Here is a 21,499-nt window from a genome sequence, read left to right on the forward strand (position 1 = left end):
CTCTGTAATGGACAAAGCAAAGCATCATGGAAAATCCGGTTCGAGTTCGAAAAAGTGTGTTCAACTAGTGAGATTCCCTGATTGGTTGAGTAGAGTCAGGTGACCAGTGAGGTACGAAAAAAGTCCCATTATCCAACGGAGAGAGAAAATGTAAGTCCGATACACAATGTTTGAGTGTGTAAGTCTCACACACTGTACACATGAACGCTTGCATTGAATACTAGTTAGTTAAAAACCGCAAAAACAGATCGCTAATCCACATGCAACGTCAACTCTCGTCTTGCATAAAGAACACCAGATAAAAGAATAAAAAGTAAAATGTGAGAAAAGTTGCTGCCTTAGATGCTAGACGTCCATCTTTGAGAAAATACCAGAAATAATCCACGGGCGCAATGATCATAGTCCCATATACGTTAAACTACTCTTTTATTATAGAAAAAACTTGGTAAATTTCACTTGCTTTCTTTCTTAGTAATACAATGTGCGCTTGTTTCTTTATTTCTCTTATTACCTTCGTGTTGGCTTTCGCTCCTCTTCTGTAAATGTCCATGTTGCTTGGTTATTCTTGGTGTAGCTCTCTCCCCCTCCATGTCTGGTGAGTGAGAGAGAAAAGAAACGACCCTCCCCTGACCCTCGCTCCGTGTAGTCCAGGCCCTCATCTCTCGGCCTCCATGGCGACGCTGGCCTTCTGTTCGGTTGCCGCTTGCTGGTTGACGGCTGAGGGCCAGCCTGGGGGCGGGTGGGCTTGTTGGGGGGAAGGCCCCTGAGTCCATAAGCCCTGCTGGTTGGGCACGGGTGGGGTCATGCCCCAGCTGACCGGAGGTGGAGGGGGTGAGGTGGCCATGCTGGGACTGCTGCTGCTGTTGAAGCTTTCCGAGGCTTTGAGTCGCGAGAACATGGTGAGGGCGTCTGGGAAGTTTGGTGGCGTTGCGGGTGTGTTGGCGGGGGTACACATCTAAAAAACAAACAGATGGATAATCACAACTGTGTTCTTGGGTAATGCACATCATTTAGCAAATTATTTATTATTTTCTATCACTTTTTGGGGTCAGTAAGAACAAAGAAAGAAGTCTCTTATGTCCACCATGGCTGTATTTATTTGATCAAAAACATTACAATTTAAAGTAAATGTTTGCTATTTTGATGTATTTTAAAATGTAATTTCTTTTTGTGATGGCAAACTCCAGTGTTACATGATCCTTCAGAAATCATTCTAATGTGTTGATTTGGTGTTCAAGACACATTTCTTAGGCACATTAAGCAGCACAACTGTTTTTTACATTGATAATATTATGAATATACAAATTCTTTCATGCATAGAAAGTTAAAAGGAACAGAATTTCAAAATTCTGAATATAAAGGGGGAAAAAAAACTGAATTTTTATATAGAAATCTTTGTAACATTACAAAGGTATTTACTGTCAGTTTTGATCAATTTAACAGGTCCTTGCTGAATAAAAGTATTTGTTTCTTTCAAAATCTCCCTAGTAAAAATGAATATATTTCAAATTCATTCATTTAATTCTAAGTACAGTTAAAATCTATTAATGTATTTACTGATATATTGCTTGAGACTTACTGATTTAAAAATTATAATTGAACTTTTTTGGAGTACTACTTGTGCACAATGCACATTTCTTAATATTAAGCCTAAAATGTGTTTTAATGTCACTATTGATGAGGATTGTATGATCTTTGAATAATATTGGTCTTTCAGTGCAAGATATTTAAAGTGTACCTGAAGTATACTTGCAATAGTTCCACTGTAGCACAATCAACTATACTTCAGTATATCTTTAGTTGGACTTCAGCACTACTTCCATCACAATTAAAGTGCATTAAGTACAAAATCAGTTGTTCCAATTTAGCAGACTTTAAGTATACCGGGTTAGTATACTAAAAGTACGCGCAGGAAGCAGGGTATTTTTATTAAGTACATAAATATGTAAATGTATTTGTATTATACCTAGTATGAAATAAATTAATTTTTTTCACTAGGGCCTATTGATCATAAACTTTTGAACAGTAGTGTAGCAGTTTGTACACTTTAAGTTAAATAAATAAAAGTTAATCAAATCTTGCTCTATTTCTAAAATTATTTTCACTGATTTCATGATTTTCAGCTGATGTCACGAACCCCTCATTCATACATTCCTATCATAATCCAAGTAATTTCTGATAAATAAAATCAGGCCCTGTCTTTTACAGATTGCAGAAGTAAAATGAGAGACTTTCAACACATCTTTAACATTCCTAACTAATAAAACACATTTTAAGCCATATAACAAGCAGCTAAAACATTTTAGTGGCAAAATTTAATTCTCCCAGCAGATCATTCCGACATTCCCTCCCTTCCTTCGCATTCTTTCTGCCTGTGTTGATCGGTGCTCTTCTAACAGTTCAACTTCCTGTTTCTCATCTCTGCCCTGGCATCACCCGCTCTGCCTTCCTCGGTGTGCCGTTCAGCTTCTCCATTACTTCTGTGACCTCCCCATTGTCCTCTCTGAACTCGCTGTCCTCTGTCCGCAGCAAATCGCGCATTTACAGAGGTACACAATAGGCCTCATGAGAGCACCCCCGCCATCCTGCGATGTTTTCGGCGGCAGGACAACATCACCAAAAATAAACAACATTTCAAAGGTCGCCACAAATCTGCACAAGGCAGCAATCTGTGGGTTGAATTAGGACTACTATGTGGGGAGAATTTGAGAGATTTTGTCAGTGAAAGCTAAATGAACGGACAACGTTACATTAGGATACTTCCTGGTGTGCCCTTGCACAGGTATGAGAAACATGTCCATATTGTCTTACTGCAGCAATCACATCGGCATCCGTGTCCCATCCTGTCAGCAACCTTAAATACTGCCGCCTTCAGTTTTTATTGACCCATCCGTAAGGATATCTCTCCAAAAACCACCACAATCACCCCATTGTGGCCGGTCAAAAGTCTCAAATGCACCTCCGTGTCCCTAGATGCCTTTAATTCACAAGAGTGTTTACAACAGGAAGTCTGAGGGATTAAAAAAACAGCTATGAAGCTGTTACACAGGCTTCAAATGGCAATGAGGAGGGGGAAAAAAATCCCTCGGTTTGGGAGAGTCGCACAAAATGGCATCCAGCAATACATCAGCTGGCTGGACAGCTGCTGCAGATGTGGAGAGGACGGTCAGTGGCTTAACAAGGCCGTCAAACCGAGAGCAGATGCATCTGCAGATCCTCCATAATTCAGAAACATTGACAAAGCGTGCTTCAAGAGGTGCGGTGTACATAACAAACAAGCTCCGGCCGACAGCTGGGTTGCTATGGAAATATTTTGGTTGTGAGGACAGATCTGTTGATGAGAAATGAGGTCAGAGTTGGCGTAGAAAAACAGAACCTGCGGTGCACAGCCTAGTCCACTTTGTTATACTTCGTTTTTGTTTGTTATATTTGATTTACTTGGAAACCCAGTGAATGTTTAAAACTGTATTTTTATCTATCTATCTATCCATCTATCTATCTTTTCTAAACACACCCCTTGTCTTCCATTGGTTGGTCAAAAGATAACCTAGCCCCAAACTCACTGCTGGTCTGGATTCTCAAACAAAGAATGTTTGGATAGCACTACACAATGTAAAGGCTGTGAAATAGGGCACATTGTTCTTTGTTAATATGAAGGAATTTTCCATATTAATTTTACACAGATGTTTCACCCATATTTTGAATAAAGTATTGCGTCATGTTGATTCTTTTTCTTACAGTGTACAAAACCAGTTTATTACCAAATGGCTTACTTGTCTCTTCATATTAAATTAAAATCAGAGAAAGCATGAAAAAAAAAAAAAAGAAATCAACTTGTATCACCGCATGCTTTTGTTTTAGAACAAGACCAATAGTGTGACACCTTTTCAGCTGCCTTAATTCCGGAAGCATTTTTCCCAAAGGAATTAAAAAAAAAAAAAAAGTCTATAACCAAAAGCCATGAGCCAAACCAACCTGCTACAAAGTAAACCACAAATTACAAACTTTGACTTAAGCAAAAAAGATTTGAAAATCAGCCAAAAAAAAAAACAAAAGGTAAAAGACTGCAAGAAAGAACTGCAACTCCATTAAGCATCGCAAATAGCATATTGAAGAAATAAAAAAATAAAAAACCATTTAAAAGCTGTTGTGCTCTATAAGACATTGACAAAAAGGTCCAGGTCTAATGTGGGACTTGGAAACAACCATCTTTTTGTGACTTCAAATCGGACATCCTTGATTGTCCATTTCCAACTAGAACCATAGCAAAAACATGTGAGTGAAACCAGCATCTTTGGTTCACCGAGCACAACATAAGCCCTGCAGAGGCATCAGTGAAACAAATTAGAGAGCATCAACCTTGTTCCCCTTTACTATTGTTCAATGAGCCAGACTGTTCCAACCCACAAACAAGCAGTTTCTCCTCCATTGGAAATAGCTAGAAATATATAGCATAAAACAAAGGAAAGCTTTCAAATTGCAATTCACTGCTTCACGCTTAGTATGGAAGTTCTAGTACAACTGCTGTTTTGCATCCTTCACATGCATGTCTACATGACTTAGGGCTGGAATTATGGAAAGTGTACACACTGTGGCAGATGGCTCATGAAATATAATGATAAGGTTTGTAATGAGATAATTGACGGTTCACGGCAGCGTTCCATTGTAACACAAAACTGTATAACACTGCCTGATCTGCCGTACGCATATCTGTGAGTCTCTGAGAGAAAGAGAGACGCTAGGAGTTGCCGTCGAGCAGGCAGCCAATGCCTTTAGGAGGTGCTTTGATTTTTATAACAGTAATTTGTAATCACATACTGCAGAGGTTTTTCTGATCTCTGCACTCTATTATACTGTGTGTGTGTGTGTGTGTGTGTGTGTGTGTGTGTGTGTGTGTGTAAGTGTAAGTGTTTACACATATGTGAGCAAATGATCTCTCAGTTCAAGGCTTGATTATTAACCTGAGTGTAACAGTACAGAGGGATTTCAGAGCAAAACAATAAGCAAGTATTGTCAACAAAAAGGCTGATTTTCACAATGAAACAAGACTTGATTTATACTTACTGTATGTTAAAATGAAGGACACGACTCTACGGCTAATATTGGCTGCAGTGTCCTCTGCCAAGTGATTGTGCAGTGATAGTAAACCAGCAAAACTTGTTCAATCAGAACAGTTTAAATGTCGTCCAACTGAAAGACATCTTGGGGAGTTATGACTGCTGTCCAAGAGCATTTTTTCGTGATTAAACAGAAGTAGGAACAAATATTTTCTTCTGTATTGTGACGTACATCAGAGTGTAACAGCTTGTTAAAAAAGAAAAAAAATGTAGAGCTGGGAATTGGATTATGCATCATTTGTTTGGATTTTGAGGTGTTAGTATTGTACTCAATAAGAGTTTGCATAACTGGAAGGTAGAGGTCAGAAATGTAAAATAAAATGAAATATGCATATATGATTTATAGCATGCATTTAGAGAACAGACAGGGTGAAAACTATTTAAAAAAAATACTGTAAAAACAGTGATTACTAAATTAGCATTCACACTATATAAGTGTGTGCACTGCTTGTGGACATCGTCTACTGCTTTAAATGCTCCAGCAGGTCTTTAAAGCTGGGAGGATTCTGAATGGCTGTCAGTGATTTTATTGTACATCAGCTGGAAAAACTGTTTTGAAAATTGGTTCCAACAGTATAATTTTTCTGTGCCATTAACACAGCTATGTGGAGTGAACATGCAGCTCATAGAATTATAATGATTATTAAAACTTTAGTTATAGTTATTGTCCTTGGTGTGAATGGGCCTAAAATACTCTAACATACCATATGTATTGTCAGAAGTTTTAATTGGTTGAATAAAACATTTCTCATTCTTTTTTCCCCCGGTTACATTAGAAACAGTTCGTCTGCTAGCTGCTACCGCGGCATTTAGCATACAATTTTATCCAAAGTGACTTGATGAACACCTCAAGCAATTTACCATTCAAGAGACAATTCACAGATCTGCAGTGACAAGCTTCAAGAGTATGTCAGCACAAATCTAGCTTAGAGGAAAAAAAGAGAAAAAAATAATTTTTAGGAAATGCCTTTATCTCTGGTTGTGACTTCAGTTAAATGCTCACAAATTAGCTTGCTATCCTAGCATTGCTTCCAAAGAGTAATCGGAAAGGCTATTTTGATTATCTAGAAGAATATGATGTGATATGTTTTTGAACGGATGTTACAAATGGTTAACTTTGGGGTTTGAATTCTGTAGGGGGCTGAAATCATCAACCAGCCAGGGCAATCTGGGCCATGCTAACCAGTTAAACCCACGTGCATTGCACGTTACTTCTGCGATTCATACTCACTGCATACCGGGAAGCATTGCTTGTAAATGCGGTTTACTCTTTCTGGCTCAAACCACGACACCAACTCAAGGCCAAATACTCAAACATAATCACTGTTTCAGAGTGAAATACTTTGTATACACTGCCTTTGATTAGACATTCTGGTGTTTCTTAACTTATCAGCCTGTATTTTGTCTTTAGAATGTTTCACACTGATTGTCCCACTTCCCCAATTCACAGCCTTGACAAGAGAGAACATCTACTCGTTTTTTTATAGGCTACAGAGACTGTAAGGTCATCAAGATAAGGAGCTTCACTCCATGATCATTTTAATCAAACTGACTGTTAACTGCAATAAAGTCCTGTCATTACTCTACCCTTTCCCCACCCCTGTCTGTAAGGTGCAGGGAATTCAGCTGTATCTGAGAATTAAAATACTGCCAACTCTTTCTTAGGTCACACCCAGGAACAAACCACAGTTAAAGTTACCAGAATTTGTACCCCTCCTTCTCAGCCCCAATGCCAGGAAAAGAGCCTTTTCTACCCTTTGTGTATTAAATCCTGTTTTAATTACCTCACTTTAACCAGAGGATAACTGGCCATCTTACTAAGGGCTATTCTTTTTTCTTTGGCGGTGACTGCATAGTCAGTGCTTCACTGGACAGAATACAATAATTCCTCGGGCCAAACCTTAATTTCTCAAAATGTGGAACTTTTGCTCCGTATAAATCATTATTCTTTGGTAATGAAACTTAACTTTGATTTCTAATAATTTTTACTCATTTATAGACATCTCTAGAACAGATATAAATCCTTATTTAAAAATTGATGAACTAAATTAAATTATAAAAAGTGTAATTTTTTCTTGATTTGCACATTTGTCCACAGTGTATTCTGTCACTATTAGTCATAAGCAATACATGGATTAATTTTTTTTCAATACATCATCTTTTTTCTCCTACTTTCTAATTCTAACACTGAAAGGGAGCAATTTTAGTGTGAATTACTTTTTTCAGGTTCAGAACCCAGATTTCATTATAAAATTTGTAATTAAGTTACTTAAAGAGCCTTTTCTGTGTGATACCCAACTTTCTGTTTGAGTATTCGGCTCAGCGTGTGAGTTATGAGCTAACGCGGTCAGCAATTATTGTAGGACTACAGCATCAGGATCACTCTAGGAGACAAACATCTAACATTACACCTGTCCAGAGCATGATCTCAACCCTTGACGATATACCCATTCACAACAATTATTTCCTAATAATATACCTTTAATAGTAAAATGAACAGCAGCTCATAAAGATGTTAAGCTCCAGGGAGGCCTGAACATGTGGCAAACTTTAATTACGACTGTGATGTTGTGCTTTAAAAATAAATTATAAAGGAATAGTTCACCCAAAAATAAAAATTCTCATGTTGAGTAAATTACTTTATGATCAAAGACTACAGTCACGATCAGTGATTCTGAACAGATCTACAGATCTGTTTGCTTAGGAATCCTCCAAACAAAACTATACACTAAACCAATATAAAACAACACTCTGTGAGGTAAGCATACAAGTCTGCTGATTTTTTCATGCACTTATGACTTCACTGTCAATCAGAATAAGTGTGCTGGTGCAGGGGAAATTGTGGTGCAAACTCAATTAGGACTGCATAACTAATAACATAAGTGTTGGCAGCCATGCATGCAACAAAAATCACACCTCTGCTTCTTGTGCTTTCACCTGGATCTATTTAGACTGTGATGCAGTGGGCAAACTATCCTGTGTTCAGCGATAAACAATGATCTGTAGATATTTTTTGCTTCGGCAAAACCATTTATTCAATAAACCGCAAACAGACACAAACATGCATGAACTGCAATGTTTAACTGAACATTTATGAATGCCAAATTTTCAATTACATAATTTCTGTTTTATCAAAAAAAATAATAATAATAAAAATCCCACTGTTTTGACATTTTTCTAGACATATATGATTAGCTTCGAATTTTTACACAATAACACTATTGAATAACACAATTTCAATAGTTAACAATAACTTCACAAAAAGGTTTCATTTGTTAACATTAGTTAACATAAACTAATGAAAAATAATTAAAGAAAAATAAAGCATAATATAACAACAAGCATTTATTAATTTTACAAATTAATATTAATTTCAACATTTACAAATACATTATTCAAATCAAAAGATGTGTCTATTAACATTATTTACTGGACCTGAGCTAACATGAAATGAACTAATGTTAAAAGAGATTATTAAATATTGTAACAAATGAATTGCTAATTGTTATTCCATTAATGCGAATTAACTAATGTGATCTTATTGTAAAGTACCGATATGCCCAGGTTTTTCATAAAAGTGGAAAACAAAGGTGACAGTGGGATATTCCAGAACTCTGTCATCATGATGCACATACCATATACCTCTTCTTCATAAAGGAATTATGAAACACTAGTCATGTTCAAGAAGACACTTGCTTATTGCTTGACCAGTGATAGCCCACATTCGTGGTACTTCAACCTTGCGGCCATTATTTCTTTTTATTTATACTGCAACAATGAAATACTGCCTACCTCGGCACACTACAGTAATAACAGTGAACACAGCGCCTGTGTGTGTGTGTGTGTGTGTGTGTGTGTGTTTATTTCTGGAAGCCCCGTCTCTCCGCAACATGGCCGACACTATGGCTACAGCTTTACATTGTTATTGTTTCAGACACGATGTAAACGGAGCACGTGTAGATACATTACAGACACATGTAATAGAAAAAAAAAAGTTACATTTAATAAGCATTTATAAACAGAGATGACGGCTTTCATACTCACCATTTGATGATGGTGACCGTAAGGGATATTTGTCTCTTGAAAGAAGGCACTAAGGGCTGTCTGTGAGTGAGAGATCATAATACAGCATTACCTCACATGCCGTATAATAATATTCAAACATATTTATATCTCGCTAGACTGGAAAACTGTCGGAGTTTCACTTATTTTAGAGAGCTGAGAATGGCTGCAGGATTTAGGCTGATCTAAATGAAAAACGAAAGCACAACATTGTATCAGTGTTGAGCTCTGCTGGAGTGTAATCTGTCAGCGGTCATCTTCATTGCATAATAACATGGGAAGCTAGTACAGTGTGTCACGGGGAAGGATTATAGTATTTAATCTGGAGTAAACTCTAATTGGATTGAAGCCTGTCTCTGCTGAGCTTTTCGCAATTGTTATACTATAGAGATGCAATTTAGTGCCGTTTTATTCCAAATAAAGCACATGCAGACGGCATTAATAGATTTTATATGCCCAAGGAGGAAACTAAAACATGTTTAGGTCATTGTTATTAGTCATTATTAAGCAATGGCAACCAGACACGCGACAGAGTATGCAATGCATCACATAAACAATGCACTAGCGTAGGCATGCATAGTGTGCTCTCCATTGCGCTTACCTCAAACTGCCAATGTGCCGCTTGCAAAAGCTGTTTCGCCTGGTCTGCGGCACATCCAGCTGTCAGGACGAACTGGTTTATCATAACTTGATGTTTGAGTTCATCCATATTCGCTGGTGTTTATTTCCGAGCCACGAACAATAGTATTTTACCCGGGACTGGATTTTTGAGATTTAGTCTCTCCGCTTTTCTCTTTCAGTCGTCCACCATTACAGCCGGTTGAGCAAACACAAATATTTACTGTAGGAGCGCTAGTGTAACGAGCGCCGGATGAGTGACAGCATGAAGCAGCCAATCAGAGCGGGGCGGAGGTCATGGGAATTGTATGCGTCGGGATTCCACGTTTGTTGTGTTTCTGATGACACTGCATTAGTTTGATGTATATGTTGAAGCGCTCCAGATCGATGTTGACGATTTTGCTTATACAATTTTGACAATATCCAATCCTAAACAAAGAAAAGGCATATATAAACTACGCGACAAGGATAAGAGTGCGTGTTTAAGTTGCTCTTTAAACGCTGAAACTACATATCCCGTCATGCAACGCTTTGTTTGTTAGGTTCTAGAAGGCAGAATTTATGAATGACGGTCGTTCCAGTCCAATTCCCATTCGAGTTATGCCACTACCTTCCCAAATATGGTAAACAAATCTTCCAACACCAATTAAATCACTAGCATCTTAACAGAAGACCCCCTGATGTACTTTAGCGCAGTCCTTTGTAGTGGTAATGGTAAGCATATGACGACAACTTTTACATGACGTTGCTTTTACTTTTAATAACAGCGCGTGACTGCGCTTTTGGTAAAATTATATGCTTTGACTACAAAAAAAAAAAAGAAAAAAAAAAGCATCACGTCTTAAACACAGATACGGAATAAACAATATATAATTATTTAATAGTGCTCGATCCATATATGATATTAGTTTGTGTGTTATAAAATAAGATTTTGGAATCGTTTTCATCATCGATATTGGAATTTATTCATTTTGTGAATCATAAACATAACTCATTGTATGTCCATGATAATTAATTAAAAAGCCCTTAGTGTCGAATTAAGGGTTCTTTTAAGATTTGGTGGTGTGCCTATCTTCTGTTTAGGTCAGCTGAGACCCCGACGGACGGTAGATAGGAACAACATATCCCAATATCCTTTGCTCTCAGAAAATCCCATCTCGCGAGAGTATGGGTTCCTCAGAAGAGAGTCTTTTCCAATAGTCTTGTTTGTTTTTATTTTGTTTACCGATTAAACGTCGTTTATTTGGCGTCTACTCGCGAGCTATCTGATTTTACATAAGTCACTTTGTTTTTTAGTAGAGCTAAAACGTAGATACAAAAGTTGATTTCTTTTGTTCGCGCAGTTCTTTTTGTCGCCAGAGATGGGAATGTATCCATAGCGGAGGAAGCAAACCGTATCCAGCTAACTGTCCAAACAAATCTTCCTTTATCCACATATATCGGTCTTCAGCAGCCATTTACACACAAACATGGGTTCAATACTGAGCAGGAGGATTGCTGGGGTTGAAGACATCGATATTCAAGCCAATTCGGCGTACAGATATCCCCCCAAATCAGGTAAAATGTCATTTAAGTAAAGTGTTGACAAACGTTAGCCTCATTACGAAGTCTAATGTAGTGTGTATTTTCACCATTTTTGGTGTCATGGACTGTCAACATATTATTTATGTTTGTTACTTTCTGTTAAAAAAAAAAGCATTTATTCACAGAATGTCACACGCTTCTGTTTTTTAAATTTACTTTGGCAGTGGCTTAGAAAAGAAAATATATAGATAGATATGCAGAAAAGATTTACTAATTTGATGTCCTCATGGATGCATTAAAACATCACCCTGTGTCAACATTGTCTAATGACCACATCCATCCCAGATAATAATCTACCAAATGTCTTTATTGCAGGAAATTATTTCACCAGCCATTTTTTCATGGGAGGAGAAAAGTTTGACACACCCCATCCAGAGGGATATCTTTTTGGAGAAAATATGGATTTGAATTTCTTAGGCAACAGACCTGTGCAGGTGACCAAATGAAACAACCTCAAAATTTTACGAGTCTGACACTCTCACACATACATTTTGGTCCTGTTTTACACAGTTTCCCTATGTGACCCCCGCACCGCATGAGCCTGTGAAGACGCTGAGGAGTTTGGTGAACATCAGAAAGGATTCTTTACGACTTGTCAGGTAAATTGTGATTATTGTCATGGCTTGAAGGGGCTGCTGATGGTGCCACAATGTGGAATATATGCTGAAATAAGAAAGAGATGTGTGGAGGTTTGACAACCAGCTTTTGTTTTTCGATTTTTTTTTATTTTTTTTTTTCAATTTTTTTTTTTTGCAGGTATAAGGATGATTCTGACAGCACACCGGAGGATACAGGAGATCCCAGGGTTCTCTACAGTGTTGAATTCTGCTTTGATACTGACGCCAGAGTGGCTATTACATTATACTGTCAGGCCTTTGAGGAGTTTGCCAATGGGATGGCAATGTAAGTTTCCACTGAGTAGTACATTGGGTAAAGTTTCTGCAGTTGAATGATGCTAAATCACTGTGCTTGTGGTGTATGCGTTTTGTGACTAAGTGAATTACTTTTAGAGGAAAAGGATTAGATGATAATTAGAAGTTTCTTGTGATTGATAGCCTCACTTGCGCTATTTGAGTCCAAAGAAACATAAACCACTGGCATCTAGACAACATCTCTCCTGGCAACTTAATTCTTTCCTTGGAAACAGTGGTACAATTAGCCCTTGGTCTAAATACAGATATAAAGATTAAGCCCTTTTACATAGGTCACTGTGTTTTAATGCACATTATTAGTAATTGACACACTCAGGTATTCTGAGATGTGATGTGTTGGTGATAATCACTACAATTTTCTTTAAAGATACAGCCCCAAGAGCCCTTCAATGGTGTCTGAGACGGTCCATTATAAGAGAGGGATAAATCAGCAATTTTCTCTGCCATCCTTCAAGATTGATTTCACAAAATGGAAACCTGAAGAGGTATGATTTTCTAAGATTACATTTCTTTAGATATCAATGCCTTTGTGCTGTGATGACTTTCTAAAAGAATAATGTTTTTAGAAACAATTGTGAATAGGCAGGTGTGGTGTATTTTTAGAAATAAACATTGAAATATTTCTGTAATTTTTTTTTTTTTTTTAGCTGAACTTTGATCTGGACAAAGGCGTTTTCCCTTTGGTGGTCCAAGCAATAGTGGATGATGGAGATGGTTGGTGAAAAATTTTGATCATAAAAACTATTATCAGTTAGAATTATGTAATAGCATTGCATACTGTTGTCTCACAAAACTGCGTTTTATGTTACAGACGTCACCGGGCATGCACATGTTCTTTTGGCGGCTTTTGAAAGGGTGTGTATTTCTTGAGATTCGTTTTACGCTCAAGAATGTCAGCTGAAAGCTTGCAAGCATTCGGTCATGTTTTGTAACACTGAATAACACTGAGTAACTCATTAACCAGGCAGGGTTTTATAGAGTCAGGATAGTTTGAGATTAATGATTCACATGATCATGGCAAACCTGGAATGTGGGTTTGAAATGTTTAAATTGTGACTTTTCAGGCTCTTAGAAGTCATGGTCAAAAAAATCTAAAACCCTGAAAATTGTTTTGTAGCCAATGTAGAAAAAGAAAGTAGACAGAATTAACATAATTTAGCCTTATTACATAGAACAAAAGTTCCCACAGAAAGCATCATACATTTTTATTAACACAACATAATCAGACTAATATATCAAGAGATGTTTAAAAGTAACGCATTAATCTGTTTTCATTAATTTAGGAACTATAAAGTACTCCTTTTAACACATTTTAAAAAAGCTTTCATTCAATTCTAATCACTGTTCTGATATAACTATGATGTTAAATGTTGCCTTTAAAGAGTAGACGAGAAGGAGGTAAAAAAAATAAAAATATTTAAAAGTATTTTTCCAAGCAGTGCTAATGTCAAGAATGGAAATACGCAGAGATTTCTTCACTGACCTTTTTCCAAGAGCGCATTTGATCTCTCATATTCACAGACTTTTCTCAGACTTTTACCTTATTACCTTTTATTTATTAATAATATATGAAGAGTTTATTTGCAAAAACAGATAACTCTGTTTTTTAAAATTGTGAAAAAACATGTTTTTTATTATGTTATGGTTTTATTGTTTTATTGTGTTAGTTAGCTGTTTTTTTTAGTTATTTTTTAACCTAGTCAAAATAACCCAACTGCAGTTTGATTGAGATTAATTGGAATGCATAATGAAAAAACGTGATTTCTAAGAATCGTTAAAAATGGAGTTATCTGTTTTTGCAAATCTTCATATATATATATATATTTTTTTTTTTTCCCTTACAGCATGTTGATGGCAGTTTCTCAGTGAAGCCTTTGAAACAGAAGCAAATCGTAAGTATTTTTGTGGCTCATTATTAAATGTAAGGGTCTGATATTTGTGCTCATTTTCCAGTATATCTGTGATTGTGGCTGCATGATTGTGTTTCTTAATTGGATTCCTCATTAAACAGACGGATTGAAAGCTTTGATCTGTCCACACTAGTGCACGCTTATCCACTGCACATGTGTGAAAGCAGTAATCGGGCCATGTCACTTCATGAAAAAGATAATGAGCATTTTGATTTGTGCTGTGATGTTTCCCATGCCAGCAATCCACATTTACATATCACATGCTCATCCTTTAGGTGGACCGCGTGAGCTATCTGCTGCAGGAGATTTACGGCATTGAAAACCGGAACAATCAGGAGACAAAGGTAAATCATGTCGCTACACCAGAGAATTTAGGGCAGATGAGATATGACGTGCACAACTAGTAACTCAATATCCATCCAGCCTTTTTCTGTCTCTGATTTCATGTACTATTTTACAGTGTTTTGTTTTGTCTTCTCTCTTCAGTCCACAGAGGATGAGAACAGTGACAACAGCAGCGAGTGTGTGGTTTGTTTATCAGACCTGCGTGACACACTCATTCTCCCTTGCAGGCACCTGTGTCTGTGCAATGCCTGTGCTGACACACTGCGTTACCAGGCCAACAACTGCCCTATCTGCAGACTGCGTAAGTACTCATTAATCAACGCCTGAGCTTCCCGTATTGTTCCTCCATTATTATTCAGATTTGTTCCGCTAAATGAGCCGAACCTTTAAAGTGGGTATGGCCATAAAGATAAAAGGCTGAGTGATGATTTTTTTTTTTTTTAATCCAATATGTACTGATTTACCATTGTGCTTTTATTACCCCTTTTATTGTTCTTAGTGATGAATAGTCACTAGTGCATCACTGATCACTTATGCAGTGCAGATCATGTGACTGAATAGTGCCATCTGCTGGGGATGTCATGTAAAAATGATTATTCGGTTTATGTGAAGTAATAGACAGACATCAGATAATTTTTAGTGGATTTATATTTGTTACATGTTTAAGTTTTTTTTTTTTTCTGAAAAGAACACATTTCCTTGCTGTGTAATTTAAAATTAGCTGAAAATGAACTGATTTGGAGAAATTTTGCATTAAAATCACTTGCTTATCAATAGATCCTTTGCAGTGAATGAGTGCCATCAGAATGAGAGTTGGTAATAAATTCATCATTAAGATGAATGTTGCTGGGTTTTGATATGAGAGGACAACAAGGGAGTGTTTTTTTATGGATTATGGACTGGTATTTTGGCCAGAATTGACAGTTTTAATGTCTCAATGATATTAAACAAGACATTAATTGATGGACTTGGAGGTGTGTCAATTGCTTGTGACATTTTTATCAGATGTTTAAACTCTCATGCTGACGGCACCCATTCACTCCAGACAGAGGATCCATTAGTGAGCAAGTGATGTAATGCTAAATTTCTCCAAATCTATTCTTGGGTGGCCTGAGGGTAAATTATTTAGCAATTTTTCATTCCTTGAAGGAGAAACATGCTAATAAGAAACTATATACGACAGGCCTGTGGTTTAGTCGGCCAGGCTTTTGTGCACTTGTGTAAAATGTTTCTGCCCTATAGATCTTCTTCACTGAGAGAATGTGCGCTGATTTTGCTTCGACAGTAAGACCAGCTGTGCAAATATTTACCTCCTTTTTTGTAGCCAAATGAATCTGGGAACTTTTAATCTGCAGTGTGAGGATGCAGCACCTGTGTTTGTTTATGCACAGTGCACTTGTTTGTATCCTTTTTTTCTTCTGACCTTTCTTACACCTTTCGCTGCCCCAGCATTCAGAGCCCTGCTCCAGATTCGAGCCGTGAGGAAGAAAACAGCTGCCACTCTCTCACCAGTTTCCTTTAGCCCAGTGCTGTCCCAGAGCTCTGACCATACTGAGCATTCGGTAAAGTTCATGTTTCATCCTGTACTCTAATTTATTAATACAACATGGATCCTTTTCCACTGTGTTGCTACAGTAGTATTGATTTTGTCCAGTGGAATCGTGCTTCGCATTTGACTCCAGTACAGTTATGAATGGTATTTCAGGTTTTCAGTGGCGCATAAACTCCTCATTTCAAACATCCAATATTTTGGACAAATTTGTGTTCAATTGATTTTTTTTTACTGTTTTTTTTTTTTTAATAGTAAAAACAGTAATATGCTAAAAAAAATTATTACAATTTAAAATAAGTTTTCTGTTTGAATATGTTTAAAAAATGTGTGTGTTAAACTACATAACTTTCAAAATATAAGACCTCTAAATTCTTTTGATTCTACATGGAAATAAGTCAGAAGTTTACTAACAACACACTTTTTTTTTTCCCTGTTGAGTCTCAGAATGCCGACAATATCCCTCCTGGCTATGAGCCCATCTCACTGCTGGAAGCCTTGAATGGGGTGCAACCCGTGTCCCCTTCAATCCCATCAGCACCTCTCTATGAGGAGATCCAGTTTTCTGGGGAGATGGGGGATCCCCTTAACCTGACTGGACGGCAGCAGAACGCAGATACCACATCGATGAAGGGCAAAGGTAGCAAGTCACCAGATGGGTAAGTCTGTATTGTGAAAATACTCCCTCTGAAAATGCTCAAATAATGTTTTTCTTTTTCCAGTGAAATGTGTCATGTTTCCAGGTCTACACGTTCTCCCTCATCCCCAATACAGGAGGAGGAAGACGAGGAGAGGATGTCAGAGCTCTCTGATGCCCAGCCTCAGTCTGTTCTGCCCTGTAGTCTCAGTCCCACTGAGGTCAGCCACTATCAAGTTCTTCCCTGTACTTGTGAAATGATGCCCACTGACAAGCCAGTAAATGGTAACACTTTATTTTAAGTTGATTTCAACTAACCCTAAACCAAACCTTAACCTTATAGAAGAGGTTCTCAACTCTGGCTCTCAAGGTCCACTTTCTTGCAGATTTTCACTCCAACATAAGTTAAGTCGTGACATATTGTCAAGTATGGTGACCCATACTCAAAATTGGTGCTCTGCATTTAACCCATCCAAGTGCACACACACAGCAGTGAGTAGTGAACAAATGTACACACACACACACACAGTGAACACACACCCGGAGCAGTGGGCAGCCATTGTTCCAGCGCCCGGGGAGCAATTAGGGGTGCCTTGCTCAAGGGAACAAGAATCGAACCAGCAACCTTCAGGTTACAAGCCCGACTCCCTAACCATTAGGCCATTAGGCCACAACTACCCCTGTAGACATGCCCTATAGTATGTAATTTAGTAGTGATGGTTCATTAATATCACACAGTACTGTGTAATTACACTATAACAACATCACCTTGAAATAAAGTGTAACCCAGTGAGCAGATGGCTTTCTTTTAACAGTGTTCTTAAAGGCGAGCAGGAACTACTGTTTTATGAAGAGTTTTCTTACTCTTGGTCTTGAAATTACCTGTCTGAGTGCCTGTGGCATAAATAAACCATACAAATGTATTTCTTGGAAACATTCATTATGCTTGTGTGTGACTCATGGCATGGATGAGCTGACTGTGTAACTCCGTGAATTAGTTTGCATAGATCTGTGGGTTTTACCTTGTTGCACACGACTGATAAAGAAATGCAAACTAGTAAACAACCTACACTGTTGTGTCTGCTTATCATTTCCCACAACCTGTAAATAAATGGCTCATTCTAGTTTATTTCCCAACAGGCCACAGTAGAGGGTGTGTCCACCAAACCTGGCTTCCCAAATTCAGGTTGGCAAACTTGATTTGCAAATCAGCATTAAAATGAAGCTTTTAATGTCGGTGTTGCAAATAATATGGCCAGCAGCGATAAAGAAAATATATATTATGTAATATATAATACTGTATGATATAAAATTATATATAATATGAACATTCTGACTGACCTGCATCCTCTCAGGCTTTGGTTGTGTACCAGTACCAGTGATGGAGAGCAAACCATGTTAATCATGTCATGTTGGCAGGTTCAGAGAGCAGATCCCTGGGTGCGTCTGTGAGTGAAATCCTACAGGACTGCCACAGTGAGCGCAGCAGCCTGAGCCGGACAGAAAGTGACCCCTCAGCAGATCTGGCCCTGCCTGGTGAGTCAGTACCCCACAATCCTGACGCCCCCATGAATTCTGCCAAAACTCCTTATGTAGGAATAGTTCCTTTTGAGTCCTTTTTCAAGGGTGGGGTGTCTTCTACGTCCTGATAAGCTTTTGTACTGTTGACTTTGAGAAAATGCAAAAGAGCAAAGTTAGAGCAAGCAAATTTTTCAGCATGTTTGGCAGAACTGATGCTGTGCTGTGTGAACCTTCTCTGTTAATGCTGCTTCCTTGCTCAGAAATTTCTATCAAGTAAAGCTTCTGTTTAAATACATTTTTTCAGTCTTTAAAAGCATTTTTACTGTTCTCTTACAGTGTATTTTATATGCCGTCTATACACTAGAAAAAAAAATCTCAAGTACATCAAGACATTCTTAATAAGGGTGTAAATATTTTCTCTGATAATTTGATAGATTCTTGATGTAAAATCATGAAATCGTAAATTTTATAATTCTATTAGTTAATTTTATTTTTAAATAAATTATTTTAAAATGTTTCAGCTACGAATGTGATTGGATTAAATGCTATTTTTTATTTTATTATATAAGTAAGTTTTGTAATTAAATATAATTTAATAACATAGTACACAGCATTTATATTTTGAATAAGAAATAAATAGTTTATTATAGTATTTAAATGTCACTAGTAATTAAATCAGATGTTAAATTCCAAGTTTTTATTTTACATGTAACTAAGAAGAATATATCTTGTGCTATTGTAGTCCATTTTCACCACATAAGGATAAAAACAACAACAAAAAACAATTATTATGTTTTGTTAAATCATAATTATAACATAAGCAGTCCTAATTATGAGATACTAAGTCATTATTATAAGTCAAATGTATAAAATACTAATTCGTTATGACAAAAAATGTACTTTTGTTCATCTCAATTTCAACTTTTATAATTATGATTTAGTATGTCATAATTTTGATTCATGATTTACCAAAGCATGATATTTCCCCCCTTTATGTGGCAGAAATGGACTACCATGCTGGTTCTGTGTGTCTAATGCATGTCTAATGCTGTGCTGTCTCCTAACCCTCTCTCTTTCCTACTCTAACTTCGGCTTGCTCTTAACACACACAGCGTCTGAGTCATGGTCCACTGCTGTAGAGGAATGTTGACTCTGGTAGGTCACCAATGTCACGAATATTTCTTTCTTTTTACTGGTTTTCTATTTTTCTACCAGTAGCTGTGTAAGCGTCAGTTCATAAGTTATTTATAAGTCACATGCAAACACATTACATTACCAAAACCTTTTCATACTATGTGTCCATGATAGGACACTTCACAATCTGGTCCAGCATTTTAAAACAGTTGTAATTAAAGAAAATTCATATGTAATCCCAACTGGCCTGCAAAACTAATTTTAACCATAAGATCATAAGAAAAAGTAGTTCAGTTAAATTTGTTCAAACTTGAAGTGAATATTCTCCTTCATTCTCACTCCACCTGTCTTCACCCTTCCTCAGGTTCATCAGAGTCCATAGAAAGCCTGAAGAGTCAGAGCACCAGCAGCTCCAGTCAGCCCCTGCTCTGCCTCCCCAGCACCCTGCGCATGGAAGATGAGCGGCTTCCTTCATAAACACCCCCTGCTGTGCCAGTTTCATCAACCCGCTGTTTTAAATCAATCTATTCCCATTCCAGCACACTGTTGTTCATGAATGCTACCCTGTCTCAATTAAGACAATTATTTCTTGAGTACCACAATCAAAGCCGTGTAGTGAAGAGTCCAAGATATTTCACTGTCTAACAGAAACACAATACAAAAAAAAAAGAAAAGAAATTGTCATTTATAAGACGGTCATAGCTTTTGCTTTGAGAGTTCAGAAATTTTGAATGACTCAAATTCTTTTCATGGATGCTCAGTCTCTGAAGTATATGCAGCTTCATGGTGATTTATGACTTTGTACTTTTTTGTTTTTAAATAATCAGCAATTGAACACTAAGTGCATCAGATTGCAGTATGATACGGACGTATAGTATAATCAGTTATCCAGTTGAAGTAGTCATCTACGTCTGTATCTTATATATTTGTTTTGTGCCTTATAGTACTGTGTGGCTGTCCCTTCGTCCTCCCGTTGAAATATACAAAGTGGGAAGCTGTAGCACTTCTTGAAGCTTTAATGAGTAGTTTATAGAGGGATCTGCCATGATTTACAATGACATATCTGATGCTTTTTAGTGAATTCACTGCTGCTTATCTATGTCGGGCACCTTTAAAAGTTATGTATATTTGTATGTAGTCAAATCGTTTTATCATAAAGTGTTGTGCACAAATATGAGTCACTGTGGTTATTTATTTTAAGGCATAAATTACATTACATTATAGTTATCAATGATCCTGCTGTTCCAGCATAAACCCTAATCCCCATAGCTACCATAAAGAAATCTAGAAATTAAGCAATGGCTAATTACTAATAATACCATAAATAGATGATGTTTTATATATATATATATATATATATATATATATAACAGAAATGCATTAAAATGCTGTTCATTGAACTTTGTGTCCATCGACGAATCCTCAAAAAGATTTTCCACAAAAATATTTAGTAAAGCTGTTTTCATTGTTGATAACTAAGCATTAATTTAGCATATTAGAATGATTTCTGAAGGAACATGATACTGAAGACTGGAGTAATGGCTGTTGAACGTTATATAAAAATATATTTTGTTTTCCTTTTTTTTTTTTTTTTTACATTGTGATAATATTTCATATTATTTCTCTTTTATTGTGTTTTTAAATAAATGTCATCTTGGTTAGACTTCTTTCACAAAACATTTAAAAAGTCTTCATTATAATTATCATACACATAGCTGAGCTTAGTGTAAAGAACATATTTAGCCAGATGGTGGCAGTATGTTCACTCCTTAGAAATAGGCTCAAATTGAGTCGGACGAAACACCTGTAGTTTATGCTGTAGTTTCACTAATTACCTGAAATATTTGAATTCAAATACAGAGACTATTTTTTAGTGGGTTTACTCAGCCTAATGGCTATACGTTGGGCAATATGGCGGGTAAACCAATGCTTTGAGAGGGCAGAGGTCTCCTCTCAGGCGGGATGAGTGGCGCGCTCCTTTTATTAGACGTCACTATTTTCATTTCTGCGCCTTTTCTAAACTCTTGGCGCGCGCGCATAGTTTATTACCAACGACTTTCTAACGACTCACTCCAGGCATGTAGCAAAGT

The 21,499-nt window shown here is 37.1% G+C and overlaps 2 protein-coding genes across 5 annotated transcripts in view; one reads left to right on the top strand and one right to left on the bottom strand.

Annotated features, from left to right (window-relative positions):
- Positions 1-10,470, bottom strand: part of ubald1a (UBA-like domain containing 1a) — an 11,149-nt gene extending 679 nt beyond the window's left edge. Inside the window, 4 exon segments of the mRNA XM_058793114.1 lie at positions 1-772; positions 774-955; positions 9,162-9,221; positions 9,781-10,470. The exon segment at positions 1-772 is cut by the window's left edge and continues 679 nt beyond it. Of these exon segments, the coding sequence (XP_058649097.1) occupies positions 508-772; positions 774-955; positions 9,162-9,221; positions 9,781-9,888 (615 nt within the window). The 5' untranslated portion in view covers positions 9,889-10,470 and the 3' untranslated portion in view covers positions 1-507.
- A 447-nt stretch (positions 10,471-10,917) lies between these two features.
- On the top strand, positions 10,918-20,581 carry mgrn1a (mahogunin, ring finger 1a). 4 transcript variants are annotated; one of them, XM_058793106.1, is made up of 17 exons: positions 10,918-11,354; positions 11,697-11,815; positions 11,892-11,980; positions 12,138-12,284; positions 12,681-12,798; positions 12,961-13,027; positions 13,125-13,168; positions 14,158-14,205; positions 14,499-14,567; positions 14,710-14,869; positions 16,018-16,130; positions 16,559-16,776; positions 16,861-16,975; positions 17,895-17,940; positions 18,174-18,290; positions 19,388-19,430; positions 19,774-20,581. In XM_058793106.1, the coding sequence occupies exons 1-16, from the start codon at positions 11,267-11,269 to the stop codon at positions 19,423-19,425; spliced, it is 1,596 nt and encodes a 531-aa protein (XP_058649089.1). In that variant the 5' UTR covers positions 10,918-11,266; the 3' UTR covers positions 19,426-19,430; positions 19,774-20,581. The 4 variants fall into 4 exon arrangements, with proteins under 4 accessions (XP_058649089.1, XP_058649090.1, XP_058649087.1 ...); XM_058793107.1 differs by having other exon boundaries at positions 16,565-16,776; XM_058793104.1 differs by lacking the exon at positions 19,388-19,430.
- Positions 20,582-21,499: the final 918 nt, after the last annotated feature.

Source organism: Onychostoma macrolepis, chromosome 12, assembly GCF_012432095.1.
Source record: "Onychostoma macrolepis isolate SWU-2019 chromosome 12, ASM1243209v1, whole genome shotgun sequence".
Lineage (NCBI taxonomy): Eukaryota > Metazoa > Chordata > Actinopteri > Cypriniformes > Cyprinidae > Onychostoma > Onychostoma macrolepis.